Source organism: Larus michahellis, chromosome 2, assembly GCF_964199755.1.
Source record: "Larus michahellis chromosome 2, bLarMic1.1, whole genome shotgun sequence".
Classification (NCBI taxonomy): Eukaryota; Metazoa; Chordata; class Aves; order Charadriiformes; family Laridae; genus Larus; species Larus michahellis.
In genome coordinates this window covers 40,845,697-40,871,225 of record NC_133897.1, presented here as the reverse complement: position 1 = coordinate 40,871,225, position 25,529 = coordinate 40,845,697, and the positions used below count along the sequence as shown (strand labels likewise).

Genomic DNA, 25,529 nt, shown 5'->3' with positions numbered 1-25,529 from the left:
GGTTCTAGACTCCTGAACAACACTTGTGCTGAAAGAAGAGGAAAAGATTTTTCAAGTAGCTGCTTAATCTAGCCTCTCATTTACTTCCAGTGAAGAGCAACAGCACAACACAGATTCCAACATCTGACCCCTGGTTTATATTCAAAAATCACATTTGCCTTTTTTTAGTAACAGAGCTACAGCGAGCTGCAACACAGGCCACGTCTTACAGAGACAAGTAGAGAAAGGAAAGCGTTTGCATTCTTGTGCTCTGAGCTGAGAACAAGCAAGATTTTTTCCTGTGTTGACAGTATACTTTTGCATTGACAAATACATGATTCATTCAAAACAACACATTATTTACTAATCCAAGTATATAAGCAAAAGGCCAAAATAAGCCTGCAGAACAGAAAGTCAACTATATTTGAGTCTTTGGAAATTTTCCTCTGGCTGACTAACTTCATCTCTAGCAGAAAGAACTAGACCACCTTCACTGCACGTCCACTCCTTCAGAGGGAGAGTTTGATGGGCCACCAGCTTTTCCACTGTCACTGCTTGGAAGCCTCTTTGACATTGATCAGGGCTTATCATAGTTTGAGTCTTTCACCTTTCTTTGGTCACAGGCTTTTGTCTTTGAGAAGCGGACCATTCTGATCCTGGGAGTGTGATCAATAGCATCCTCCCGTTGGAAAGCTCAGCCCTTGTTTCCCTACACCTGACACCGTTGCAACTCCTTAAGCCTATTTGGGGGAGAACTGCTGAGTAGCGTCAGCAGCCAAGAAGTGCTTTGATGCCTTTGAAGTTCTTGTGATAACCATGTTATGACTAAGCAGCACATTGACTAGTCTAGAGAGGATAGGACCCAATCTGAAGGAGACGCTGAATTTGACAACAAAGTTGCAGAAAGCATTAATGGATTGGCTCAGCCTAGGAGACCTCACCAGTTTGTTCATGAGACAGAAAAGCAAATGATGGAGGTGGCCATGGAGGAACGCAAGCTATCTGCCCCTGCAATCTGGGAAGATCACTGTACATGAAGGCTTTCAGTTCTTTACCAACTGCTGATTATATGAAAGAGACAACCTGGTTATACCCATGACCAGTGGAAGCACGCTGACACCAAATTCGATATGCTCAAATCTGTATGTTCTCATCAGGTACCTTCTGATCACCCTTCAGGGGTAACTAAAGCAACTAGAAAACTGAATCCATGTGATCAGTAAGGACAACAAAAAATAAAAAAGTTATGAAAGTTGCTGCTTAGGTACAAAGTTCTCATTGTTAATACTTGAGCATGTTTTAAATTGGGAAACAAATCACTGTAGAAGTTGCTCTAGAAATAGGGAAATATCAAATTATCACCATTGACAGTGAGCAAGAAAGAATTAACTCAGTTTGAACTGCAGATTAGACTGATCATATAAGATTGTTAATAAGGATGTGGAAGTACACACTTAATTTGGAAATGGATCATATTTGATAGACACAAGAGATAATTATAGAACTTCAGCTGTCATTTTATAGTATAACCATACACAAAATTGTCATACTTCGTAAAATACAAATTAATGAGGCCATTTGCTGAATCTGTTTTAGGTTTGCTGTCTGAGAAAGTATCACAAATTTGCAGAAACAACCACATCTGGTGTGGACTTATCTATTTGAACAAATAAACAGTACATACAGAATATGTATTTTTATATATATATATGATAAAGCAATGGAACATAATTTTCTACCATGCAACCATTTCTGAATGCTTCTCCTAATATAAATAGGGATGAGAAGCAAAAGTGTACAAATTTTCCAGTCAAAAGCTTGAAGTGAATTAACTCACTTAAGACATTTAGTTTCATAATATTTTGGGGGAGTTAATTATAAGCTTATATTTTAAATATTTTAAATATTTTTCACACTTGAAAATAATATCTTGTCTTGAAAATTCCAAAGCAAACAAACAAAATAAATCCCCACACCCAACCACAACTTGCTAATTTGCAAATGTGTACGTTTGTTTTCTGAATGAGCAATAACCACATAAACCACTAACAGAGGGGGGGCAAAAAGTGTTTGGATGAGCTGGTGCTTAGTTATCGGGGGTGGTGAGGGGGAGAAGCCTTTCAAGAAAGTATTGACTTAAACTACGAGGTCAGGAACACAAAAGACAGTTGAGAGTTGTAAGAAGGTGAAGGTATAATAGCACATAGGCAGATCCAAGAGCTGTGTCGTGGAAATCCAGACAGGCAAACCCTTAATGCTGTTCTTCCACATATGCAACACAGGTAAAGAGAACTTCGCGGATCTCTGGGATCTCCTGCACAACTAAGAGCCACCCCAGCATTAATTCTCTTTGGTTAGCATGTATTTGCTGGTTTCGTACGTAAAGAATGTGTATGTGTAACACACATACAACAATACAAAATATTTACCATGAGAATTCTGAGCAGCTGAAATAACTGTTAAAGCAGTTGTTACCTGCGCTTTTTTGAGATATGCAATTTTTTCATAATGTGATTTATAATTGCTAATTAGACACAAATCATTGTAATAGTGAAATTAAAAGACTTACATGAATGAATTTTTGCAAAGTTCTATGGAAAGCAAAGCATATTTTCTAATGGAATCCCTTCTTGCACTGTTGCCCAGAATTAGAATTATCCCTCTTCTGGATTAAAGATGCATTGGTGGATTAGTCTATCACTGATGACAACATAATATATCCTTCCCAGAGGCTTAAAATGAAAGGAGGTCTGTTAACTACAGACTATGTTAAAACAAAAACCAAAAAAAAAGCCCTTTGACACAAAACTGTATTTTAACATTTAAATATCATCATGTGTGAGGTCTAAATAGTTTGTGAAACACAGCCTCAGGTCCAGTGCCATGTATCAGTTCTATCCCTTTCACAGATTGCAACACCTATAAAACTAGTAAGACATGGGACTGATTCCTGCAAGGATTAGCCATCAGTATTACTTCTAGCTTTAGCCACCTGGACAACCTCAGGAATACCTCCTGGACAATTTAAATGAAAAGAAAATTTGCTTTAATGTTTCTACCTGATGCTCAGATATGTATACACATTTTGCAAAATTGTACTTCTTTATTTAAAATTTTTTGTCAGTTAAACAAGCAATAATTTTGTATTTAAATTTAGCTTTTTTAAAGGAAAATGCTATCAAAGCAACAAGAGAGAGGAGCTATTTCTGAAGATTTTAAATTGAATTATGATGCGGATTGATATACATAACTTTGTTTCAGATAACATTAAGTTGATTCATTGTTTTAAAATTCTAAAAGAGATATTATGTTATTCTGTAAATTAAGACACATGATACCAGTTTTCCATAGAATAGTATAATCCTCCAAAGTTTTGTTAGATACAAGACTACATAGTTCATAAATGTCTTCCTTGTGAATTCCTGGGAATATTTCACATGCTGATTGTCACGCAATGATGGCTTCCAGAATAGGCCTGTTTAATATTAAAGCCAAATTCTGAAAAGCTAACTAAAAAGAAAAATTTCACTGCCTGTAATAAAATACAATATACTGTATTTTCTGGAGGTACTTAAATACCTAATTACATTCTTTTTCAATTACATCCCAGGAAAAAAATAGATGACTTGTTAGCATCAGAGATTTCAAAGTAAGACACTGGGGTGTGTTTCTTCTTGTTTAAGAAAAGGTTGGCCCAGCCGACTTCATGAAGGTTAGTAGAATTTTCAGTTTAAAAAAGCAGCTACATTTGGCTATAGAATTCTGCTAAGCAATAAACTTTCTACCACATGTGTTTGCTGGTGTCACTCACAACAAGGGGATTAGATACTTTTCTAGTGTTTATTAAATAAAGACCTTCCTGTCATTACTGGTGTTGCTTGCTAAATTGGATCTTTGAAGAACAATATAAAATTCATTAAATGTTTGTGTGTACAGTTCGCAGGCTGTGTGCTCCATCCTTTGAAAGGAAGCCATTGTAAAGGAGGAGGGTCCTGAGCACAAAGGAAGGAAGAACTGCTTTTCTAGCAAATGACAGCATCAGCCACAAAACTCCTGTAAGAGCTGCATGCTTCAATATGCAGTAAATAAAACCCATATGCTTTATACAAATTAGAGTGGAGGGCAGGGGAAAAGGACTTTGAGTTCCGTAGTGGAAGGAATTTAAAGGTACATCTAAATAGTCTTAAAAGGGATTGCTTTATAATGAAGTATCAATTACATACAGCCCTGAATCATAATTAGCTATGTATCCTCAGACTAGCAGAGCAGTTATAACGCAGTTCTGTGCTTCTCTGCAATTGATCTCAGTGACTGTATCATTTTCTTGACATTTTACAACTTATTGATTCAGTAGTCACGGTTCAGTTGTCTCAATCACACACTAACTGAACCATTGAGAAAATACCAATAGACAAATAATCGAGAAGACACCAAACCCATTAGATTGCAAGCTTTTCAGTCAAGAAACGGCTGACAGCAACTCAAATCTGAGTTTGTTTTCCCTCTGCTTTGGATATCTGGGTGGTTTTAAAGGGTTTTAAAGGGAATTAAAGGGAAGGGAGTTCATTTTGCCCCAAGTCTGCACTCTCCACCCTCCTTTTATTTTCTTTAATATGCGGAAGCCCCGTTAAAAGACGACACAAAAACTCAGGATGTGGGCAACAACGAACCCACGGCAAGCTCCGAACTCCCGTAGGGGAGCAAGCCAGCTTCGCCCAGAGGAGCCAGCTCAAGACTGCGCCTTGCCGGGGGAGCCGCGGGGCGCGGAGCCGTGCGCGGCGGGGCGCGGAGCTGCCGGACCCGCGCGGGGCCGGTCCCCGTCCCTGTCCATGGTGCTGCAGCCGGACGCCTCTGCCAGCGCCGCGCTGCCGCTTGAAGGGGCTCTTTCTTCCTCCCTCGGCTAACACCCTGCAACAGCTGCTGAGCCCGATTTACGGGAATTCAGCTTTTAGGGAGATTTAATAGCGGGGGTGAGGGTAATGAAAAAAACACATTAAAAAATCCCCAAACCTCCTGCCAAAGCCCTGCCCGGGCTCTGAAGCCTGCCTTTGTCTCGGCTGCCAGGGGCGCGGGGCAGGAAGGGGAAGCCCCAGCCCCAGCCCAGCGCACAACTTTCCTGCAGAAATCCTGGCTCCAGCGGCAGCTCGCCCTGGCCCCGGCCCTCCCGGAGCCCCCCGGACGGGAGGTCGGGAGGAGAGGGGACCCAGAACCCTCCTCACCTGCAAAGCTTTGGAGAAGCCAGGCAGGAGAGCGGGAGAGGCTGGGAGCTCCCTCGCCTCCCCCTCCTCTCTACCGGCTTCTGGTACCAAGGAAACCCCCAGAGGGCGGAGGGGAGGGAAGAGGAGGCTCCCACTATACCCACGGTGTCCCCCGTGCATCTCCTTCTCCGGGCGCCCAAAGCCGACGCCCGCTGCCCCAGCCCGGACTCACGTGTGCCGTCAAACCGGGTGGCGATGGTGTCGAGGAAGGTGTTCTGGGGTGCCAGTAATCCCTTCATAACCGGCATTTTTCCAGCGCGGTTGGAGGTTCCCCATCAAAGTTTGCCTACGAGGGTGTTTCGAGAAGAAAGTGCAGAGGGCGCCTGGGGGAAGAGAGGGAGGAGGCGGAGGGAGGGAGGGAGAGAAGGATGGGGAGGGGGAGGGGGAGGGGGAGGAGGAGGAGGAGGAGGATGGGGATGCCGCCGCGCCGCCTCCGGCGCCGGGAGCCCCCCGCTCGTCAGCCCCGGCACAGCAGAGCGCTCCCGCCCCCGCCGCTGGCTGCCGGGCGGGGCGGCCGCCCAGCGCCGCGCACAGGTGCGGAGCCCCCCGGCCAGCAGCCCCCGCGCCCCCTCCCCACGCCTCCCGCGGAGTGGGAGCGCGGAGCGCCGGCGGAGAGTGGCGGTGAGGGAGGAGGGCAGGGAAAGGGCGAAGAGCAACGTTTATCTACCTGCGGCTGGAGCGGGGCGGGAGCAGCAGAGGAACCAGCGGCCGCCCCGGGGCTGCCGGGCCCTCCTCCGCCCCCCCATCCCGGCCTGACCCCCCCAGCTCCCCTGGCACATAAGAAGTTTCCCAGACTTGAAGCATAATAGCTCACAGGCACCCTGTTTTTCGAGCAACAATACTGCAGGGTAAAGCTTGGGACCACACTTTGCTGAAAGGAGAAACACTGCGTTGACATGTATAGCAAGTGCCCCTGTAGGATGGTCTTTGGAGAGCGAGACTGGAACATGGAGAATACTCCATCAGGTGTGTGGTCCCATGCGCTATTTGCATGTTGAAGCTATTTTCTTTATTTATTTAAGCGATGGGCATTTTCAAATTCAGTGTGAATATTTCCTAGATCATTTCTTAGAAAATCCTCCCTGAAAAGTTCCTAGAAGAGAGAAATTGATTTTTTGCCAACCGAAGAGAGAATAGAGACTTAGATCCTAGCACAGAAGGTCTAATGTGTAAATTAAATCAAACAACAATAACAAATGAAAAAAAAAAAAAAAAGGAAGAAGCACGCACACAAGCTGCTCCCACATTAGGATGAGTACTTTGCTCAGGCTGGTACCATGGCTCTTTAAAAGCTACCAGATAATGCCCCAAGGTACAGTCATTTCACTTACTGTATAAGCAATGGCAAAAATTCTCCATGTTCTCTCAGAATTAAAAGACACTGGAGAAAAAAGTGTGAGCACACTCCCCAGTCTACAAAGCCACTGCACACTGTGGAGGGGAAGCCTGTTGGTATCTGGCTATTTGACAGTATTGCTATTTTTATTTCTTGCTATTCCCATTTATTTGCGCTTCTCCCTTTCTCCAGATGGATAGAGGACTTTGATTCCCACTTTTTAGGATAAGCAGCACAGAGAGAGGCTCTAGGAAGGACAAAAAAGTCTTTCTTTATGACAGATAATTAAAAGGAAAAAAACCCAAACTAAAGCTTCAGAAAACGCTGAGGCATAGGTTTTATAGCACAATATAGAGCCTACCCACAGTAACCCCACCTTGGCTTTGAAGAACACAACAGTATTTTACCAAGATCATGAATCTGTCCAGTTCCCCTTGTACTGGAGCCCTGCACAAAACAGTTGATATAGAGCTGCCAGCTCAGTTTTCTGAAGTGGCACGTGAAAAAGGGAGACTGCTTTACAGTCACTATTACTTTGGAAGTCTCCAAGATCTCACAGAACTCTCAGTTTCTTAGTTAGCTGATTAACTTCAAATTCATGGCTTTTACATTCACTGGGAATCACTAATCTTGTCCTTAAAATGCGCAATTTTTAATAATGAATGCCAGCAATTGTTAATTTTTTTTTTTTCAAAATTATTCCCATGTCTTCCTGTTCAATATAAACAGAGCCCCAAAATTAATTTCTCTTCATAGTTTTCCATTTAGTCTCACTGACAGGTATCACACTTGTAGTTAAATTTTATATGGCTATCACGAGCTACAGCATGTCCCTACTGGGGAAATAAAGAAAGTCCTATTCCGGTACTTGCAAAATCCAGCATGACCAAATTTTCACTTCTGTCAAAGCGCTCAGCAACAGAGGTTATTAAGGTAAATCTGAACTTTTGAAATCTGCCAAGGGATTCACATATGTTGTAGCACACGTGCTGCAATTGTGTTACAGCTTGTATTATTTTCCATGACCTGCCCCAAATGCCATTTAAGTAGGGATACAGTGAAAGAGAAAGGAATATATTCTCAATCCTACTAGAGGCAGTCAGGAGAGAACAACCTGTGTATATTTAAAGATTTCTCAATTTTGACTCACCAAAAAACATCACAGAACAGGAACAAATGCTACAATTTTCCAGGGGAGCTGAACTGCCATCTTAACTGCAGTAAGCACAAACTACAGTTATTGAAATGTGTGCACCACTGGCCAGGAGAAGGTGATGGCAACTGCAGTGAAAGCTCTACCAACAATGAAAACCTGGTGATGTACAAGACAGAGGGACAATACCAAATTCTCTATAAGGAGAATGTGTTGAAGGCCTCTTCAACTGTGAGAACTTCAGGAAAGAAGAAGTTCGTACAAATACTTGCAAACATGGCATACCGTTAGCTATTGTCACCACCAATTTATAATGTACTGTGAACAATTGGTAACAACTAACCTTTTTAAAAGCCGTGTTTGTGTTCTACATACCACAAAACAACCACCCAAACTTCATTCTGAAATAGAACTAATGAAACATTTTGCAAAAATTATACACACAACAAAAAGCCTAAAACTATGTAAGAAGAGAAACTGAAGTGTAACATCTTATTTTGCACTTGAATTTGGCAGGTTCTACAACCTTTTACTCACAAGAGTAATCCTTTTTAATACAGACTGATACTTCAGAGAGTTAGATGCAAAACGCTGAAGTATTAAGTCTGGAGTAGTTCAAAGCAGACAAATTTAGCAGGTTGAAATTTCAGTGAGCTGAGAACAAAAAGTTCAGGAAAGCAGACACAGAGGAGCTGAGAGTATTTAAGAGGGAGGTGAAGGAGCAGCTGAAAATTTGTAGTCAAGTCCTGGAAAATTATTTCTTAAGATTTGAGGAAAATGCAAACTAGGGACTCTGAATAGTCTGAAGTAGGTTTTTTTGGCTTTTTTTTTTTCCCATCTTCTTTTTTTCTTTTCCCCCTCTCTAATGTTTAAGAAGAGGTAAAATACAAACCCAGAAGACTTTAGTCTTATTTCTGGCAATCAGCTTTCAATCTTCTATATTAATTTAGAATTTGAGTGTCTGGGATACCTAGACACTGTCTCTCAAAGATTACGTATCTTTGCTGGCAAGGGCAGATAAACAAGAGTTAAAATCTAACTTTGATTTTTTGTATATAAATCTATATCTGCTCCAGGTAAATAGCCCACTCCCTGTATTCCTCTCTTTGTTTACTGTGTAACATTCTGCTGAATGCAAAATGTGAAAAAAAAAATTGTGGCAAAACAGTACCAGAACTGAGAGACTAGGGACTAATAGCACTGCTGCTACACTTCAGGTTGCCATTAGAGTCTGCATTGCAAACAAAATTTAGTCAGTCACAATTTAGACCAGAAGTACGATCGGAGAAAATAAGGTTGGTTACTTCAAATTACTCAATGGTATGTAAAACATAATCTCAGCCATACGTTTCCTCCCACATATCCACAGCTATTTGGGCACTCAACATAGCACATTACATTGAGGCACTGTATAATCTTTTTAGATATTGCTAGTTACCCAGAAATGAGGGCATGGGCAGAGAGTTTTGCACAGAATCGCAAGGAGCATATGCAAGGAGCAGCACGTTGTAGCATTTTTGGTCATAATTGCACACCTCCTTTTCTTCATTTATAATTTAACCAAAAGCACATTTTATAAGTTTCTTTATTAATATTCCACAGTACCAGGATTTACCTCATAATATAAGAAGTTAGGAGCTGCTTATTGCTTCCTTGGCACAAGCACTTGACCTCAACTTACCTGCTACAGTTATGCAAATTAAAACAGTTAGTGAAAATCAAATTAACAGTCAGGAAGGACTGCCTACAGCTTACTTTTGTGCTTGAAATTGCCACCCACTTATTTGTTTGTTAACCTGGGCATCCAAGGGAAAAAAAAGGGAATTATGAGAGAGTCTGAAAATACTAGGAAAAGGGGAAGAATGGCAACCTGCTGTTCATCTGCCACGAACAGGCTAATTTAGTCTGAAGTAGTGTGTGTTAAGAGTATTATCCTAATAAATTATCATTGTGCTTAAAGAAATGCTGGCCCCTTTCTTTCACCGTGCATAATCCAACAATGGAACTTTGCAAGAATAAAGCTGCATAATTGAAGCTCTGCCAAGGGAGGGAGAGTCTGGGTCGAGGTTTAAATGCAGATACCACCTCTGGCTCAGGAGGTGACTAAGTTGCTATAGACCGGATAAGCTTGCAAGAAAAAGGGTCACAATACTCATCTTGTTACTATGCTCTGCTCCCACTATCTGCTGTTAGTCACAGTGGAGAAACGATACTGGGTTAGACAGACCCTTGGTCTGACCCAGTAAGTGCTACTCGGATATTACACTGGTTACAGAGACCTACATGTGATTACCTATTTGCCAGCAATTCCTACTATAAGACCATATTTTCTGTTTTGTAAAACTTTGCCAAACATAGCAATCTGCTTCAGAGAGAATATTTCCCTGAAATATTTCAGCTAAAAAAAAATTAAAAAAATTCATCCATATTCAAGATTCAAGTGAGAAGGAAAAGTACAGGTTTAGAAATCTCAGCAAATAAAGAAGCAACTCATTGGAACATAACGCAAAGGAGGAGCCATTCTAGGGAACCAGCCTGGAAATTACTGGTAATTAGGATGAAATGGGTGAGGGCAAACAGAATGTAGATGTCGGAGTAAGGAAAAACTGGAGCTCTGTGGGGAACTTGGAAACGCTTGGGGCCTTAGCCAGAAAGCAGAAGTCAGCAGAAGCAAGAAACAAAAAGGTCATTAGGAAGTATAACCCAGTTGAATTACTCAGTGGGAAAGAGACAGAAGATGAACAGCAGGAGATGAAGCAGAGCAGCTCTGAAACAGTGGGGCAAAACACAAAGAGCAGGGTGAAAAATGAAAAAGGAAACTGGAGCTGGCTAGCTACACAGAATGACATGGGGAAAACACAGGATTGGATCATGGACAATTTGGGGATGAAAGGGTTGACAAGCGAAGTATGGGGGAGGGAACCAGAAGAATCCGTATATGACAGTACCTGGAATGAAATTAGAGTCCAACCTCACTTTTCCTCTGCTACTGGCAAATACCTATGAAATGTTTGGGAGAAGCCCCTTTTCCTTTTTGTGCTGGTGTAAATGAAGGCTGCAAGATTACCAATGCTCACATACACACCGTTCACTAATGTACTGAAAAAAAATAAATATGGTAGATACAAAAGGTTCTAGTTGTATTGATATCACCAGCGTATTAGGCTGCAATTTCTGGTTTTGTATTTCCTTTCAAAATATATAGGAGGTCACACGCAACATAATGAATAATTTCATTATTCATATTATTCAACTACATAGAACAATTACGGTCTCTAAAGTCTTGATTTCATCTTTGTATACTTAGAATGCTCATCATACTTTCACATACCCAGGTCTCAAGTGTGCATCAGCTTTGTATAAAGAGGAGATGTTGCCTCATGTCTTCTGGAAAGTAGAAGGTCAATTAAGATCTGAAGATAATCTTGTTGTCAAACCAAAAATGAGTCAACGGTGAATAGACTATACCAGATCTCACAATTAAAAAGGTTATAAAATTTCTGTTTCTGTCCCCGGTTTTCTATCTATAAAAGCAGGATTACAGTTCTCATCTCTAAAAACTGTGTGGATATCGTTACTGTTCGTGTAACAACAAAATTCTACAAAAACATCAGAAAAAGCAAGAAACAAATTAGCAGTTTTCATTCAAGAGATGTTTGGGTAGCATTCAGAAAGTTATGGAACCACTTTTCAAAGAATGAGGAATTAACAAGACACTGAATTGTTCTATCATTAATTGAGCACCATCATGTGGGAAAAAATAATCATTGTTACTCATAGGAAAAACACTGCTTAGAGGAGAAAGGTACCTCTACACACAGAATTAGCATCCAAAGCTGAATAAACAATATCTAGTTTGACTCAAGTTTGGATTCCATCAGAAAACAAAGCCAAAAACCCACCAAACTAAGCTCAAACACTCAAAAAAAAGTAAATGATAACACTGTAAAAGAAATAATCACACTATACTTCTGGAGATGAAGCTGAAGCTTATGGTTACCTAAATGGGAACAGACCTCTCCTTCTCAAAATCTATGCCAGAAAATAAAGATAGAGAGAATGCTGTATTTAGAAGAGACTGTAATAGCTTTTTTGTGGGTTTTCTGGATATGAAAGAAATCACGTGCCTGTTTACCTCACTGTGGCATCGAAAGAAATGTTGACATTAAAGGATCTTTTAGATTATTCTACAGCTCAAAACAATGTTGCTGTTTCAGTTCACCTGTTAACGAGTGTTTTTCTTTGTTCCCAATTCTTTCCTTTGAATACTTAGTTAATGCAAGTGTAGGTGTTGAGAATATTCTTTATAGTAATATCACAACTTCACTAATTTATGATTTGGAATTTAAAACTATTTCATTATTTTAAAAAAAAATCCATTACATTTGTCTGCTTGAATTCAAAGAGTACAAAACCAGAATTACTTGCAAGGTAAGATTGTGCTCAGTGAAAGCAAAGGAGAATTCAGCTAAGAAGTATAAAAAGTGATACTGCTTTTATAGGAGCTACAGTAGGATGCTTTGGATAAAGACGGTACTCACAAGCATTGCTCTAGCTATGAGATTTGCTCTTAAGCCTTAAGCATGATCTCCTACATGCAGATGTAAAAAGTGATTCCTCCCACAGATCCACAGAAGTTAATGAGAAACTATGCTACCATGCTTCCATGCAGATATCCCCAAACAGTGGGAAATAAGCATCTAAATTTCCTGTCAGTGGATTTCCATGATGACTTTCCAACACCATAATTAACATACAACTCAGAAGACAGTAAAAATTCCTTCACAAGTACACCTATTTTTAAATTATTAAACTGGACAAATTGAAAATAAAGAAATTTCTTCTGTTTCTATTAAATTTCTTCTGTTCCCTCCATGATGTTTTTGGAACACAATTTATATCAACATCACTAAAATAACTCACATGATTCAGTGGTATTCTTCCTGACTTACATCAGTGCAATAAAGAGCAGGATGAGACCCACCAGCTGTTTTTCCTTTAATAGTATTTCTAACTTGCAAAACAAGGCAGATAATGCTGAAAGTAACAAGCAGTATGGCTATGCTTGTCCCTAGCAGTATTGTGGTGCTAATTCGAATTAAGATTTTGGTGGCCATTCATGAAGTGACAAGGGATCAGGAAACGACGGCAACATTGTTTTTTATAAATCACTGCAAGTCACAAAAGACTACCAAGACACAGAAAAATCAAAAGGAAACAGAGACTAGTATTTCACTAGGTGTCATCTTCAATTTTGTTTCCAGTGCAATTGCTTTGACGGAAGATTCATTAACAAAAACCCTGGGTGGCACTACTGGTTTTTGTTCCTTCTTCTCTCCTGGATTTTACCGCATTTTTAAAAAGTGAATTATCTCATATGAAGATACAAGATCATAGCTAAAACACACTAGACAGCATTCAGGACTTCCATGCTTGTAATGTACAAGTATCTCTATCACTTCATATCATAAAGACACAGAAGTTAGTGCTATGATGATGAATGCATTTTTAATAGACTTTTTAAATGGATACATAACTTAGACCTGATATAGTTTTTCTACAAAAATGTCCTACTACAGAGATATAGGTCCAAGTTCTTAGACATTTAGGGTTTTTATGGTAAATATGGATACCACTCAATTATATGGCTTGTTTTGGTGTGAAGCAAACAGTAAAGAGACATTTTCTGGAATCCGCAATTAGCAAGCTTCACAGAAGTCAACAGTGATATTTGAAGCCAGATAATAAGTTTTATTTTAGGAAAGTTGAGGTTTCCCCCCATTATATAGTTATAATCAATGTATTTTGTAGTATCTTTCATAATGTCTAAACAATAACTGGACTATATTTGTGAACTACAGTTCTTAAAGCATCATTTTACACAGTTAGGATTCAGAGCTAATACACATGCCAGGTGAAATGTAACTTCTATCTCAATACACATTGTATGTGACCTTAGTGGACATACACTTTAAAGATATCCTGAGGTCCTTAATCTTTGCCACAGAAGACTATAAAGACAATGATCACAGAGATCAAAAAGCGTGTTTGATGTATCAATAACATGTCATAAGTAGCAGCTTAAAAACTCCATGAAGTGCTAGAGAAAGATGCGTTTATTTCTTTAAACTATATTACTATAGTTCCAAAATACTTGTCCATAAAGTGTTAAGTACACTTAAAAAAAAAAAAAAAAAGACAATTATTTGTAAAAACACAGCCTCACCAAGATCAAATGCTTTGCCAAGAGTTGCGAGTCATTTGCCATCTCTGCTGAAAAACAGAGGGGGGTTGTTTGTTCCCCCTCCCCTGCTTTTTAGTTTTCAAACACAGTCTGGAGTTTGTTTTCCATCTTTTTATCAGACAATCATTGCTGTCATTCTATACTCAGGAGCCTCAGTATGCGTACCAAAAAAGAGAAATATACAAAAAAAGCTAATGATCTATCTTAGTGTCTAGATACCTAAAACTGAGTAATACAAGTATTTCAAGACACACTACAAAGGATTAACTACAGTGTGTTAAAGCTACACAAACCAGAGCCAACTACATCCCATACATACAAAAGCCTTCTTTAGTCTTTCAAATTTGCAAGCAATGCTACACATTTTTGTTTTACGTCTCAGTTCCTTTCTTACTTCCAAAACTCAAATATTTACAGCTTCCCACACACCACAGGTATATGTACGGTATTAAAAAAATATTTATGAATATATATATATTTGACGAATATTAGAGGAGAGAGAGAAAGTGTGTGTGTGTGTGTAGTCATGTATAAACCAACTTGCACCATTCTGGTCCAAATAACTTATTATTGGTTAACTGGTAAAGCTGAAAAGTTTGAAGGCAAAGCAGGAAGGGTATCCCATGATAATCTTCCATGTATTCCACTTAACTCATTGACGCAATGGTAAATTTTTCAGCACACTGAGTTTAACAGTACCTTGTTTCCTAATTGGAGAAGAAAAAGAGTGAAGAGGAGAGGATGAGGAAAAGAAAAGTACTAATTTTAAAATAATTGAAGCGGGTTAGACTTATTTCAGTAATCCTTGCATCAACTAGAATAGGTAAAATTAGTAAAGATATGACAATACATATGTCCTTTCTGAAAGATGGGGAAAAGAAATAGGATCCATTTTCTACAGCTTGTAGATAAAACTTTTGTTCAGCTTATAAGACTTCTCTATTTTTCCAATGATCACCATATTTTTCTTCCCACTTAAGCCAATTACATGACAGTTTGGAAAAAAAGCCCACCCACAACCAAAAAAAAAACCCAAAAAACCCAACTTTTGCAGTGCAGTAAATCCTATTTCTGCATTAGAAGTTCTTTAGAAGACAACAGATAAACTGTAAGTAATTAAGGAACAAGAGGGTAACCTGATCCACCAAGAGTATAACAGATCAGCCTTAATACTGATTGATCTGCTTTTTAATCTTCTCCAAACTCATCAACTTCTTTCCCGAGTTTCATTAGTTCTTCTCATGAGGCCATTTAAACATGAGAACTAGTAAAGACACTTCAGTAGTCATATGTTATGTTTTTCCACCTAGAAGATACTCTGTATCTTTACAAATAAATTAAATAAACTGCCTCTGTTTTCATTCTTATTAGAAAGACATACACCTTATGCTCTGATTTTGGAAAGATCTTCTTAAATATGTCTTCACTGAATGTACACTTTGAGTTATACATTTGGGAAGAGAGACACTGCAGAAAAAGAGCACCATTGTTAGTTTGGAGAAAGAAAAATATACAGTCAAAGAACAGGGTATTATTGGCAAAGAAATCCTAAGCAGGAAGATAGGAAAGGAGAATTAGAAGGAAACATCTAATAGGTGAAATTTACTGTGTTTGACACAGGAATTTAGGCTACATCTGTGTTGCGATGTCAGGCAAAAGGGGTCTCAGTAGGAGGAGACTATATCTAGGGAGAGAGGAGTGGGCAGCACACCAGGTCTAAGAGAGTGAACAGCAGCATATTCAGGCAGTGCATAGCTGTGTAGAGGCCCAGGAAAAAAAAAAACAACATAAAAAAAAAGATGTATAGTATTTTTGCCTGTAACTGAAACAATAGAGAGAATACGGAATTCAGGATTAAGGTGAGTTTTATACTGGAATCATGTCCATCTTGTTTTGGTGCGCTCTTCTCACAGGTAACCCCCAACAGGGCTGAAACAAAAGCCTATTTTTGGACTTTGGATGTAGAAATCAATCTTGAACTCCAGTCAGCTCCATAATAGGTTGCGCTAGTACACGTGACACTTCGAACTTGGAGAATCCTTGTTTTTATTCAGACTTTGACCTCCCTCAATTATTTTCAATATTTCTAAGAATTCAGGTGTGTCAGTCCTCTGTTAGCTTATCTTCTGTATAAAATCCTTTATATACTTCTATATGTACCACCTATAAGCGCTGCCTTTGCTCTGATCCTGCAATGGATCCAAGCAAGTAAAGCCTTATGTACGCGCAGCTCTTTGTGCAGTGCAAAATTAGTATAGTATAATAGCTAGGTGTAAGGATTAGACTGAGGATCACATTACAGGATTAAGGCAAATATACTTGCAATGGATTTTGTAGGAAACGACCAGCCATGCAGTAGATGCAGTCTCAGAGTCCTATTTATAGTATAATCTACTTTCTAGTCAGGTTAAATTAATATCCTGATCCTTTTTGCATATACTAGTTGGCATATTCTTGGTACAATTTTCAAGACTAATCTTTTATCTAGGATGGCATTTGCTGTTACAGTGCAGTTTAAAACTCAGTACAGAATTTGTGTCAGCACTTTTTGTCCCATGAAAAGCTGAATTTAAAGTATTAAAAGGTAGATAATGCAGACATTGTCCCGAGAAGGCTCACAGCTTCTTCCAGCCTCAAATAAATGAGCACACTAAAACCCATGTGCACTTTTTAAGTATTTTTTGGAGGTTTTCTAGCCATGGAAAAAGATTTTCTATGTTCTTCTGAAACACATTTATTTTCCAGGAACAAGAGGGTAATTATTATGCTTGGACTAAAAACCTGTTCCGATTATTTCAGCCCAAACCTTAATTTGTTTCACACTGAATGACAGCAATCTATGATCACCTTCATATATTTGATCTAGTATCAAATAGCAGAGGTGAGAATCATTCTATCTTTAGCAATATAGTGGGATTAAATAATGTGGAATCAAATCCAGGGTGAGCTGCAATATGCAGCTTGATATTCAAGAGTTGAACTGAATTAATTTTCCCACCTTTCAGTACTGTTTTTCTAGTGAAGCTGGTCTACCGTATTATCTGCAGAAAACAATTAAAAGCCTTAAAATAAGGAACACAACTTTACTCAAGTGAGCTAACAAATATATTAATGTTATGAGCAGCTCTTTATATGTTCCCCCAATATCTGATCATATGTCAGAAGAGGAGAAACATTCAAAATTAAGAGCTAGGAATTGTGAATTTCTGTATCTATCATCTGCTTTGTTTGACGCCGAATATACATGTAAACATGTAGGTGCAGTTTATGGTGTATATTTTATCTGAATGATATTATTTGCTTACTATTTTTCAAAGTAAATTTAATATTACTAAAATGTGTTTTCCAAATAAACTTTTAGGTTCCTGTAATCCAAACATCTGCTTTCTTATTAGAAACTGTGGTCAGGTATTTACTAGACAGGTTAACAAACAGATATTATCTATGCTCCGAAAATGGGCGAAAAGAGATTCTTATACAGCTAGAACAATACAGAACTTACTGCACCACGCAGGGAAGAATTAGTCACAGTAGTTTTGTTCTGACATTAAAAAAGTTTTAATTTGTTATATTCTTTTGGCAGTTGAAAGCAGCACCTTGCTGTTTTCTCTCTTATATTCAAACCGTATAGTTCATAGCTTATATTTTATGATAAACCATATGGAGGATGAACACTTGGACAATTTGTAAAGAACTCACGTGTGATCATAACTGTTGCAGAAACTAGGGTCTCAGAGGGTTATTTCATCTACAAGAAAAAGGGAATTATTATAGCAAACAATGAATGATCAGTCCACAAAACTGCCTGCTGAAAAAGTCCTCGGATTGTTCCCATAAAACATTTGGTAAACATGAAAAGCAAGCATTTGGGAATCAACAGGGGAAAGTAGGTTATTAGATAAGTAAAATGAGACTCTAAATGGCTTATTCTGTCATCTTCTTTTAAGCCTCATTGTGGCAGCTGAAGCTCATTTCCTTAGTGGGAAACACAAGATCCCATAAACAACCATCTCTCACACACTCCCAAGCGTCACAGCTCCATCAGTGTGAGATCTTGTCTTTACCTTCTCGTCTTCACAATTCCCCTTCCATCTCTACCTGCCCGGCCTCTTCATGTGAGCCCAAGACCAAATGCACTCTGTAGTGTTGGGATAAAACAAAAGAGCTCACCTATCTCTGACATGGCCTAAGGGTGGAAGACACTTTATTTACCCAATAAGGTCTCCAAGATAGGGGCAGAGGAACAGTTGTTGGAGCCAGCATCACCCAGAGTACCTGCCTGTGACCAGCTAGTTACTTGTCTGAAGAACTTCAGCAAGAAGTCATGTTTCCTCCTCCCCTCATTCTGGCAACACTTTTCCTTTCCTTTTCTATGCCTCCATATTTTCCTCAAAGTCTAGATTGTCATTCACAACTTCCTAACTGTCTACAGAATTAATTCTGTCCTCTTTGGCAAAACAACTTGGCAAAGTTAACAACTTGAATTGATACAGTGGTTCTCAGAGAGATTTATTTTAATGAGTTTTGACTAATCCTGTTGTCCTTCACAAACATGTAATTTCAAAACACTGATTGCATCTTCCAATTTTGAGATATTTTCATGCATTTACAGATTCTGATATGAATATTCTACGTTTGTCATAGCTGCTAAATATTGATGCCCTTGTCTTGAAAGTCCAACCTCATTCAACTTCACATAGTAACAAGGTTATTTAACACCTCTTGATTTCTGTGCCTCTTATCCTATCTAAAATAGCACGAAACATAAGACTGCACTTGGACTTTGACATCCTTTAAACCAGAACAGCAGTCACCGTGACATTTCAGATTAAGTATTACCTTCTTATTTTCTGACTATGAAGAAGGTATGCGATAATTTTTGCAATTTCTTTTTGCTAACTTTTAGAGTATTTGTACCTTTATTAAAGCATTTTGTGACTAACAGGAGAGAATTATTAGATGGATTTTGATTCCTCCCTCTCCCTATTTCGCTGTTTATTGACTAAAATAAAGCACAAGGGTCAGCTTCAGCCTGTTCAATCTTCAATTAAGTTCAGGTAAAATATTGAGTTCAAGGTACTAACAGCTAAAGACCAAATTTACAAAGGTTTTTAGGAGTTTAAAGAGGAAGGTAGGAAAGGTACAGGATTTTCAGAAATGTTTAATTACCTTGTGTAATTTTGCCTCCTAGGGGGCACCTCAGTTTTTTCTGTAAATCCCACTGGACATGTGAGAAGGTGTTCTCGTATTCTCCTCCCCTGTGCAAGGGGGAAATTGTTTACAGCCATCAGGACTCCCATTCTCTTGTCCTGGATCTTAATATCTCCCTAATTCCTGCACATAAACATTCCTTTATCTTCACTTATCCACCCATTTTGACAAAGATGAGTGAGGCAGGCTGTTGCTGGGAGGGCAAGTCTGAAGAAGTCATCAGACAGCAGGGATGAGTGGTTAGGGGCAGTGACTTCTTCAGTCATCCAGCAGCAACAGCTGAAGGAGGCTGCAGTCAGACCCTAAACACTTTGGAAGCCTGGCCCCTGGGTCATGTGTGATCTGTGCCCTTATTCTCCAATAAAATAACGTCACTAAAAGAGCAGCCTTACTTTAAATACACGTAAAGCATTTTCAATGAGAATAAAAACAGCATGCGAAAGATCCTGGAAAGAATCAGCTTTAAAAAATAAGATTCTCTGAAATACTAACTGGTCAAACTGTTTCCTCAAGTGAAAATACAACCTAATGACCTGCTGATTGGTATCAACTGCATCTTTCATATACTATTAGATTATGAAAGAGTGGTACAAACCATTAGAAAGTAATTTCACAGCTAGCTGTGCCTCCGTTTCCATAGTTTAATTGGGTATATGGTACTGTGAATCTTGTAACTATCAGAAATTTATTCAAATTGTTATTTTCACTGACTACAGTTTGAACTACAGGAAAACAGCTTGTATATTCATACTTTGGACCAAACACCTCAGTACAGTGATATACATGGCTGTTGCAAGTATTCTGAATTCAAATCACATGCTGAGGTAAGTGCATGCTTTTTTTTTTTTTTATTTACTTTTTAAAAAATGAACTAGGAATCAATGCTCTAGTCCTGTAAGAACAAGCTTGTGCTCTCCAGAGCTGATCCAGCAAAACACTTAAAACATATACTAATATAGGACCGGTAATATGCTTAACATTAAGCTCCGATTTAGTGAAATGCTTTTAGCACTTGCTCAAGTGTATTTTGTAAGATAAGCATAACAAAGTATTAAACTCTCAACATACATTTTTCCAGGACTGTGGTCAATGTTTGCCTCCAGCCATCGCATGACCTGGTTGCTTACGTGTTTGAAAGCTCCTGAATAGACAAGAAGCCCAGCTCTCTGCTGGTGTAATCGCACTGATGGCACTGGTGTTACAACACAGCTTCCAGTCCATGGCTTTAAACATTGCATAACATACACATTTTGTAAGTTCACGCTGGATCGATATACTATTGCTGTCACTGCAGGCGTCGTGGGCTCAGACCAGAGTAACATGTAAAAGTTTAGGGTGGCTGCCCAGACTCAGTAGATTCAATTTCTACCTAGAATAACTACGATCCATCAACCTATCTGCTTTTAGATGTACATGGAATTACATTTTTAGAGAAGGAATTTTTCTTAGCAGTTTCATTTATCTGCTGCTAACCCAACAATCCATTCTGTTTCCTTAAAGCCTTAAGGAAGTTGTTGCAGCAACTGTTACGTAGCAGCTGAGTTTGGTAAAAGATAAATGCAACTTCCAATCATAGTCTGAACATAAAATTGACACTAATGTTGTTTTTTTTCTCCCTTTATACTTTGTATTTTCTCTCATGACAATCCCTTCCATATCTCCTTCATTATTATTCTCACCTTTTATACAGCCTAGGTATATTGAAATTCCCATGCCCCATTTCTAACTATATTTTCTCTTATTTCCTAATTATATTATGTATGGTAAATTAGTAAGGACTAAACATAAACAGGAAAACATTATTTCATTTGAGGAGTGCTGTTCCGATTCACTAAACAGTGTTTATAACGTTAGCAAGGCTTCATCTGCAATACAGAACAGTGTGTAATTCAGTGTTATTGTTTATTATTGAATGTGCAAGGGATGTATTTCACAAAAGCATCAGTAGCGAAGCCGACTGGAGAGACAACAACACCTGAGGTGCCTTGGCCCAAGACCTATCATCTCACAGCAGTGCCTTCCTTTCACAAATACGAATACTACGATAGAACTGTGCACCACGTAAATTCTTTCACAAAGCTGTCTCTCCGTAGCCCAGATTCAGGTAGTTACATAAGTACGTGAACCACATTAAGCACATGAGTTATTATAATGAAGGTAAGCACATCATTTATATCAAACTAGTGTTTAAACACCCTTTATGCCTTTGTATGTTTTCATGTAACATTTAACAAGGCTTCAATGTTTAACCACCTATTAAAACAGAGCTGCTCTCATATGCAAAATCTAAGCAATCAGCTTAAAGAGAAAACATTTGACAATAAATGACTTATTTTTACGTTGAGCACCCATGTGATTTTGAATCTTACAAAAGCCGCTTATTTGCATCACAAGGGCCAGATACACAAACACATTTAAGCACTGAGTATTCTTCCTTTTCAGCATGATACAATTATCATATTAGAAAGAGAATGAGCAGCTGTTAGGTAAATCTGTCCTGGCACAAATCCATACAAATACATAGACACTAAAATAAATAAATAAAAGAGTTACCGCTCCCAGTTCATGTCACCGAGTTTCAAATGTCACCTACTCCTAGTAGTCCCCATTCAAACCTGAGTGAACCCTGGTATTTCAAAGAAAACTCTGAGGGGGCCCTGAGCAATCTATACTTAAATCCTGCTGGAAGTGTTTTTCTACACAGCCCCCTCCCCACTTAAAAAAAAAAAAGAAAAAAAAAAGAAGGGGGTGGGGTGATGGAGGGAAAACAAAAAGGAAGTTTATCAGCCTCTGGGGGCTGCTAGAGGAGCCCTCCTGAGTACCTTTGTTGAGTCTGAAATAAGGACCTTTAATCAAATTCGGAGGGATACTGGTGAAGTATATTAAGATCTTACAGCACCAGCTTCAGTTACTGATATGATTTCTCTGCCATCAACTCCCCAAGACTCGTACCATTCACAGTTTTCTTCAGCATTATTGCTGAGGTCTATTAGTAGCTCTTCTTTCAAAAGTTTATTTTAAATTCTTTCCTTTAAATATATCTGAGGGGTTTTTTGACTTGTTTCTACCTAAGCACGTAACCTGACACTTTGTGATATTGAATGAGATGACTTAAGGATAGCGTACCAATATTAACAATGAATTTCCTTCCTTCTACTGCTTTGAATCATAACTTGAACGGCTTTTCAATCTGATTTTCAGGATTAATTATTTTTGCTTCCCACTGGCACTTCAGACAGAACACAATGAGTATTCAAGAGATCTGGAACCAATCCAGCTTCTAAGAAAAGTCTTTAATAATTTGATTTTGCTCATCTCTCCTATAAAGGCCTGCTTCTAGTCTTGCAAGACAAATTCCAAATTCAGGTTTCAACTAGGAATTTTCAGTTACGTAGTACTCACAGGCTTTCAGTATATAGTACTCGCATCAGAGCTCACACAGATTCTTGTTTACTTTAAGCAAAAAAAGTCCTTCCTTGATCATACTGCACAAGTAGAAAAGAAATTCTAGGAAATTTCTAGACCAAGTAAAAACACATGCTAGCAAGCCTACAGTTCACTATAATGTTAAAGTAGGATGCCACCTACTGCTTAATACCCTGAATTAAAAATAAGAGAAAACAATTTCCTAACAACATAAAATAACGTGAGAGCACTCATGACTAACTAGTCCAGCCCTCAGTAACGAGCTTCACATCTAGATTATAAGGTAAAAATTGGTACTGTGTGACTTCTACTGCTGGAGGAGTGGTATTCTTCATGGTTAATCAAAAAAAAAAAAAAAAAAAAAGAAAAACCCAACAAAAAAGAACATAAAAGAACATATGCACACAAAAGGTAAGGTTTTCCTTATGGAAAGTAGCATTACTTCGTGACATAAAATTAGTTTTTAACTGCAAGTTTGCTCCCCAGTTCACTGAAGTTAGCAGAGGCAGGCATTGGCTTTGAATCAATTCCCTACAAACAGTGGGCAACTTGGTGACTCTTTGATACCTGAAAGTTTGATGCAGTTAAAAAAAAAAAAAGAAAGAAAGAAAAGCCTAGAGAGCTTACTTTAAGCTTCAGAAGCCAACTAGCAATATATCTAGAGATGTACATAAATGTTTGCAACGTTCCTAACTGCTCAGTATTCTGTAAGTCTTTACTTTGCCTTCAATCATACAACTTAAGAGGGAAAAAAAAACAAAAAAAATTCATCCACTACTACAGTCAACGAACAAAGAGAAAGCTAGCCTAAGGCAAAAAAAAACAGCTTAAGGAGTTCCTGGCTTGGTGCTCCTTCCCATCTCCCTGAAAGAGTTTCAGCTGTCTCAGTTTTCCCAGTTGGATTTGTTGAGTAGCTGCTCAGTCAGATCAGCAAGCTCATCTAGATTCATAGCAATCCTCCAAAGCCAGGTTTCTTTTCCCACCTGTGTAGCTCCTCTGATCCACATGATATTGTAACCCTGCCAACATCTGTACTAGCACAGCGCAGGGGGCAAGGATCCCTAGCACATCATCTGGTGGCACAGGGATTTCTGAAGCCACCGTTGCTGCCAGAGGCAGCGCACAGTGTCATTTCTCAAAGTTCCCCTCTGCTTATGAACTGAAATAAACCAGACCTTTCTTCATATTTTAATTATATGCAACCTCTTCTACTCAGGAAAGAGCCACAGTAATTGGACAAACACTTTATATTTTTTACACGAGGGAAGAGTTGATCAGAGCACACGAAGAGCGCAGACCAGCCGCTTCCAGTTGTAATTCCTGAGTGCAATTCCTCAGTGCAGCATTTGCATATTTGCCAGAGACGATGGTTTATAAAGGAAAATAATTACTGATTTAGAGGGTGGAGAATTACATTAAGGATTTTCCCAGGGTGTTCAGACCATCTTAAATCTTTCCTCTTGCTGACCTTAAGCAGGCTGTGTGTGTGCAGGGAAGTACTTTGCCACTGGCTTCAACTAGTTTTAAACCAGGCTTATACATCTGCAACAGAATCAGATGACTTCTCTTATTTGAATCAAAAACAAACAAAACAAAACAACCCAACAAATAACGCATACTGAGAGTGGCTTTGATACACATACAAGTTCTATCACTCACCGCATGGACTGACTTATTAAGAGATAACAACAGGCTGAAATTCTCTTAAACTTCACAATGCAAAAACACAGCCAGTTTGTTTTGGGTTATTAATCAAGACCTTAAGAAAAGGGTGCAAAGCCTCTTTTGGAGGAAGCAAGGCATTAAATTACAGCCCTGCAGTAATGCCAAGTACATCCTAGCCATTCAACAGCTTGGTCCAGGGAATCCAAGCAATGGCTGTTCTTCCTACATAACTTACGATCAGTTTATTAAGCATACCATGATGACCTTCCACCTATCATATGCTTTAACTGCCAAGCATGCACACAAGTTCCAAACTTGTGCAACCAACTGTGTGAGGATCAAGCTGTACTGCAATACCTAAACATACCACAGCTTGTGAACTCTCCAGCAATGAACACCATGTTTTTCACTTTGAAATTATTAGCTCTCTAATGAGCCAAGATATCATCATCATTAGTCTAGCATCTAATCACCTACCACACAGAATCCTCAGTCCCCCAGGTCATCCAGAGAGCTTTTTGTTTCAGTTGCATAATTGCAATAGTTAAACGTCATATTTCTGGTCCTTTATAGCATTGCCTTAGCCTGCAGTGGTTTCCATTGGGGATAAAGTGAGAACACTTCCATAATTGCACTGCTTATTCAGGACCAGCCTGCTCACTGTTGTGTTGGATGGGGTTGTCCATATATGTTTCCTCAGAATCTACCCAAAATGGGATTTCTGATGATATTATCAAGAGAACGCCATTATAAGCAAGTGCATAAATGGACCGGAAGTGATATACAGGAAAACATTGTGTGAAGTGCTCAGTGAAACAACCTTACCTTACTGCTAAGCTGCGTGACAGCAAGAGTTGGCTGAAAAGACAAAATTCCATGAATATGGGAGTTCAAAAACTCAGGGTAGGCCTCCTGTGCATCCTGTACTTCACCCATTTTTATGGGTAGTTATGTTAACCCAAGGAGTGAGCTTCAGGAATTACTAGCGGAAGAATTCCAAATATTGACTGTCAGATTGGAAAGTATGAGGGAGAAACCTAGTAAGAATCTTAATTACCCAATCCCAGTTACTGAAATTAATAGAAATTATGCACAATGAACTGATGTATTTACATCCAACAAGCATGAATTACAAAAGCGTTTCGAGCAAAGCCTTTTTTTTATGCTCTGGAATCTGATTTTCTGGGGAAAAAACCCAAACCTTTGACATTTTGCCTCATTACCTCAAAAAAATTTTTTTGGTCCCTAATTCCCATT

General features: G+C 38.9%; 1 protein-coding gene across 1 annotated transcript in view; it reads right to left on the bottom strand.

Moving 5' to 3' along the window:
- KCNH8 (potassium voltage-gated channel subfamily H member 8) overlaps nt 1-5,485 on the bottom strand; it is a 190,226-nt gene extending 184,741 nt beyond the window's left edge. The window contains exon 1 of the mRNA XM_074575000.1: nt 5,410-5,485. Coding sequence (XP_074431101.1) covers nt 5,410-5,485 — 76 coding nt within the window. The remainder of the gene's footprint in view (nt 1-5,409) is intronic.
- Nucleotides 5,486-25,529: the final 20,044 nt, after the last annotated feature.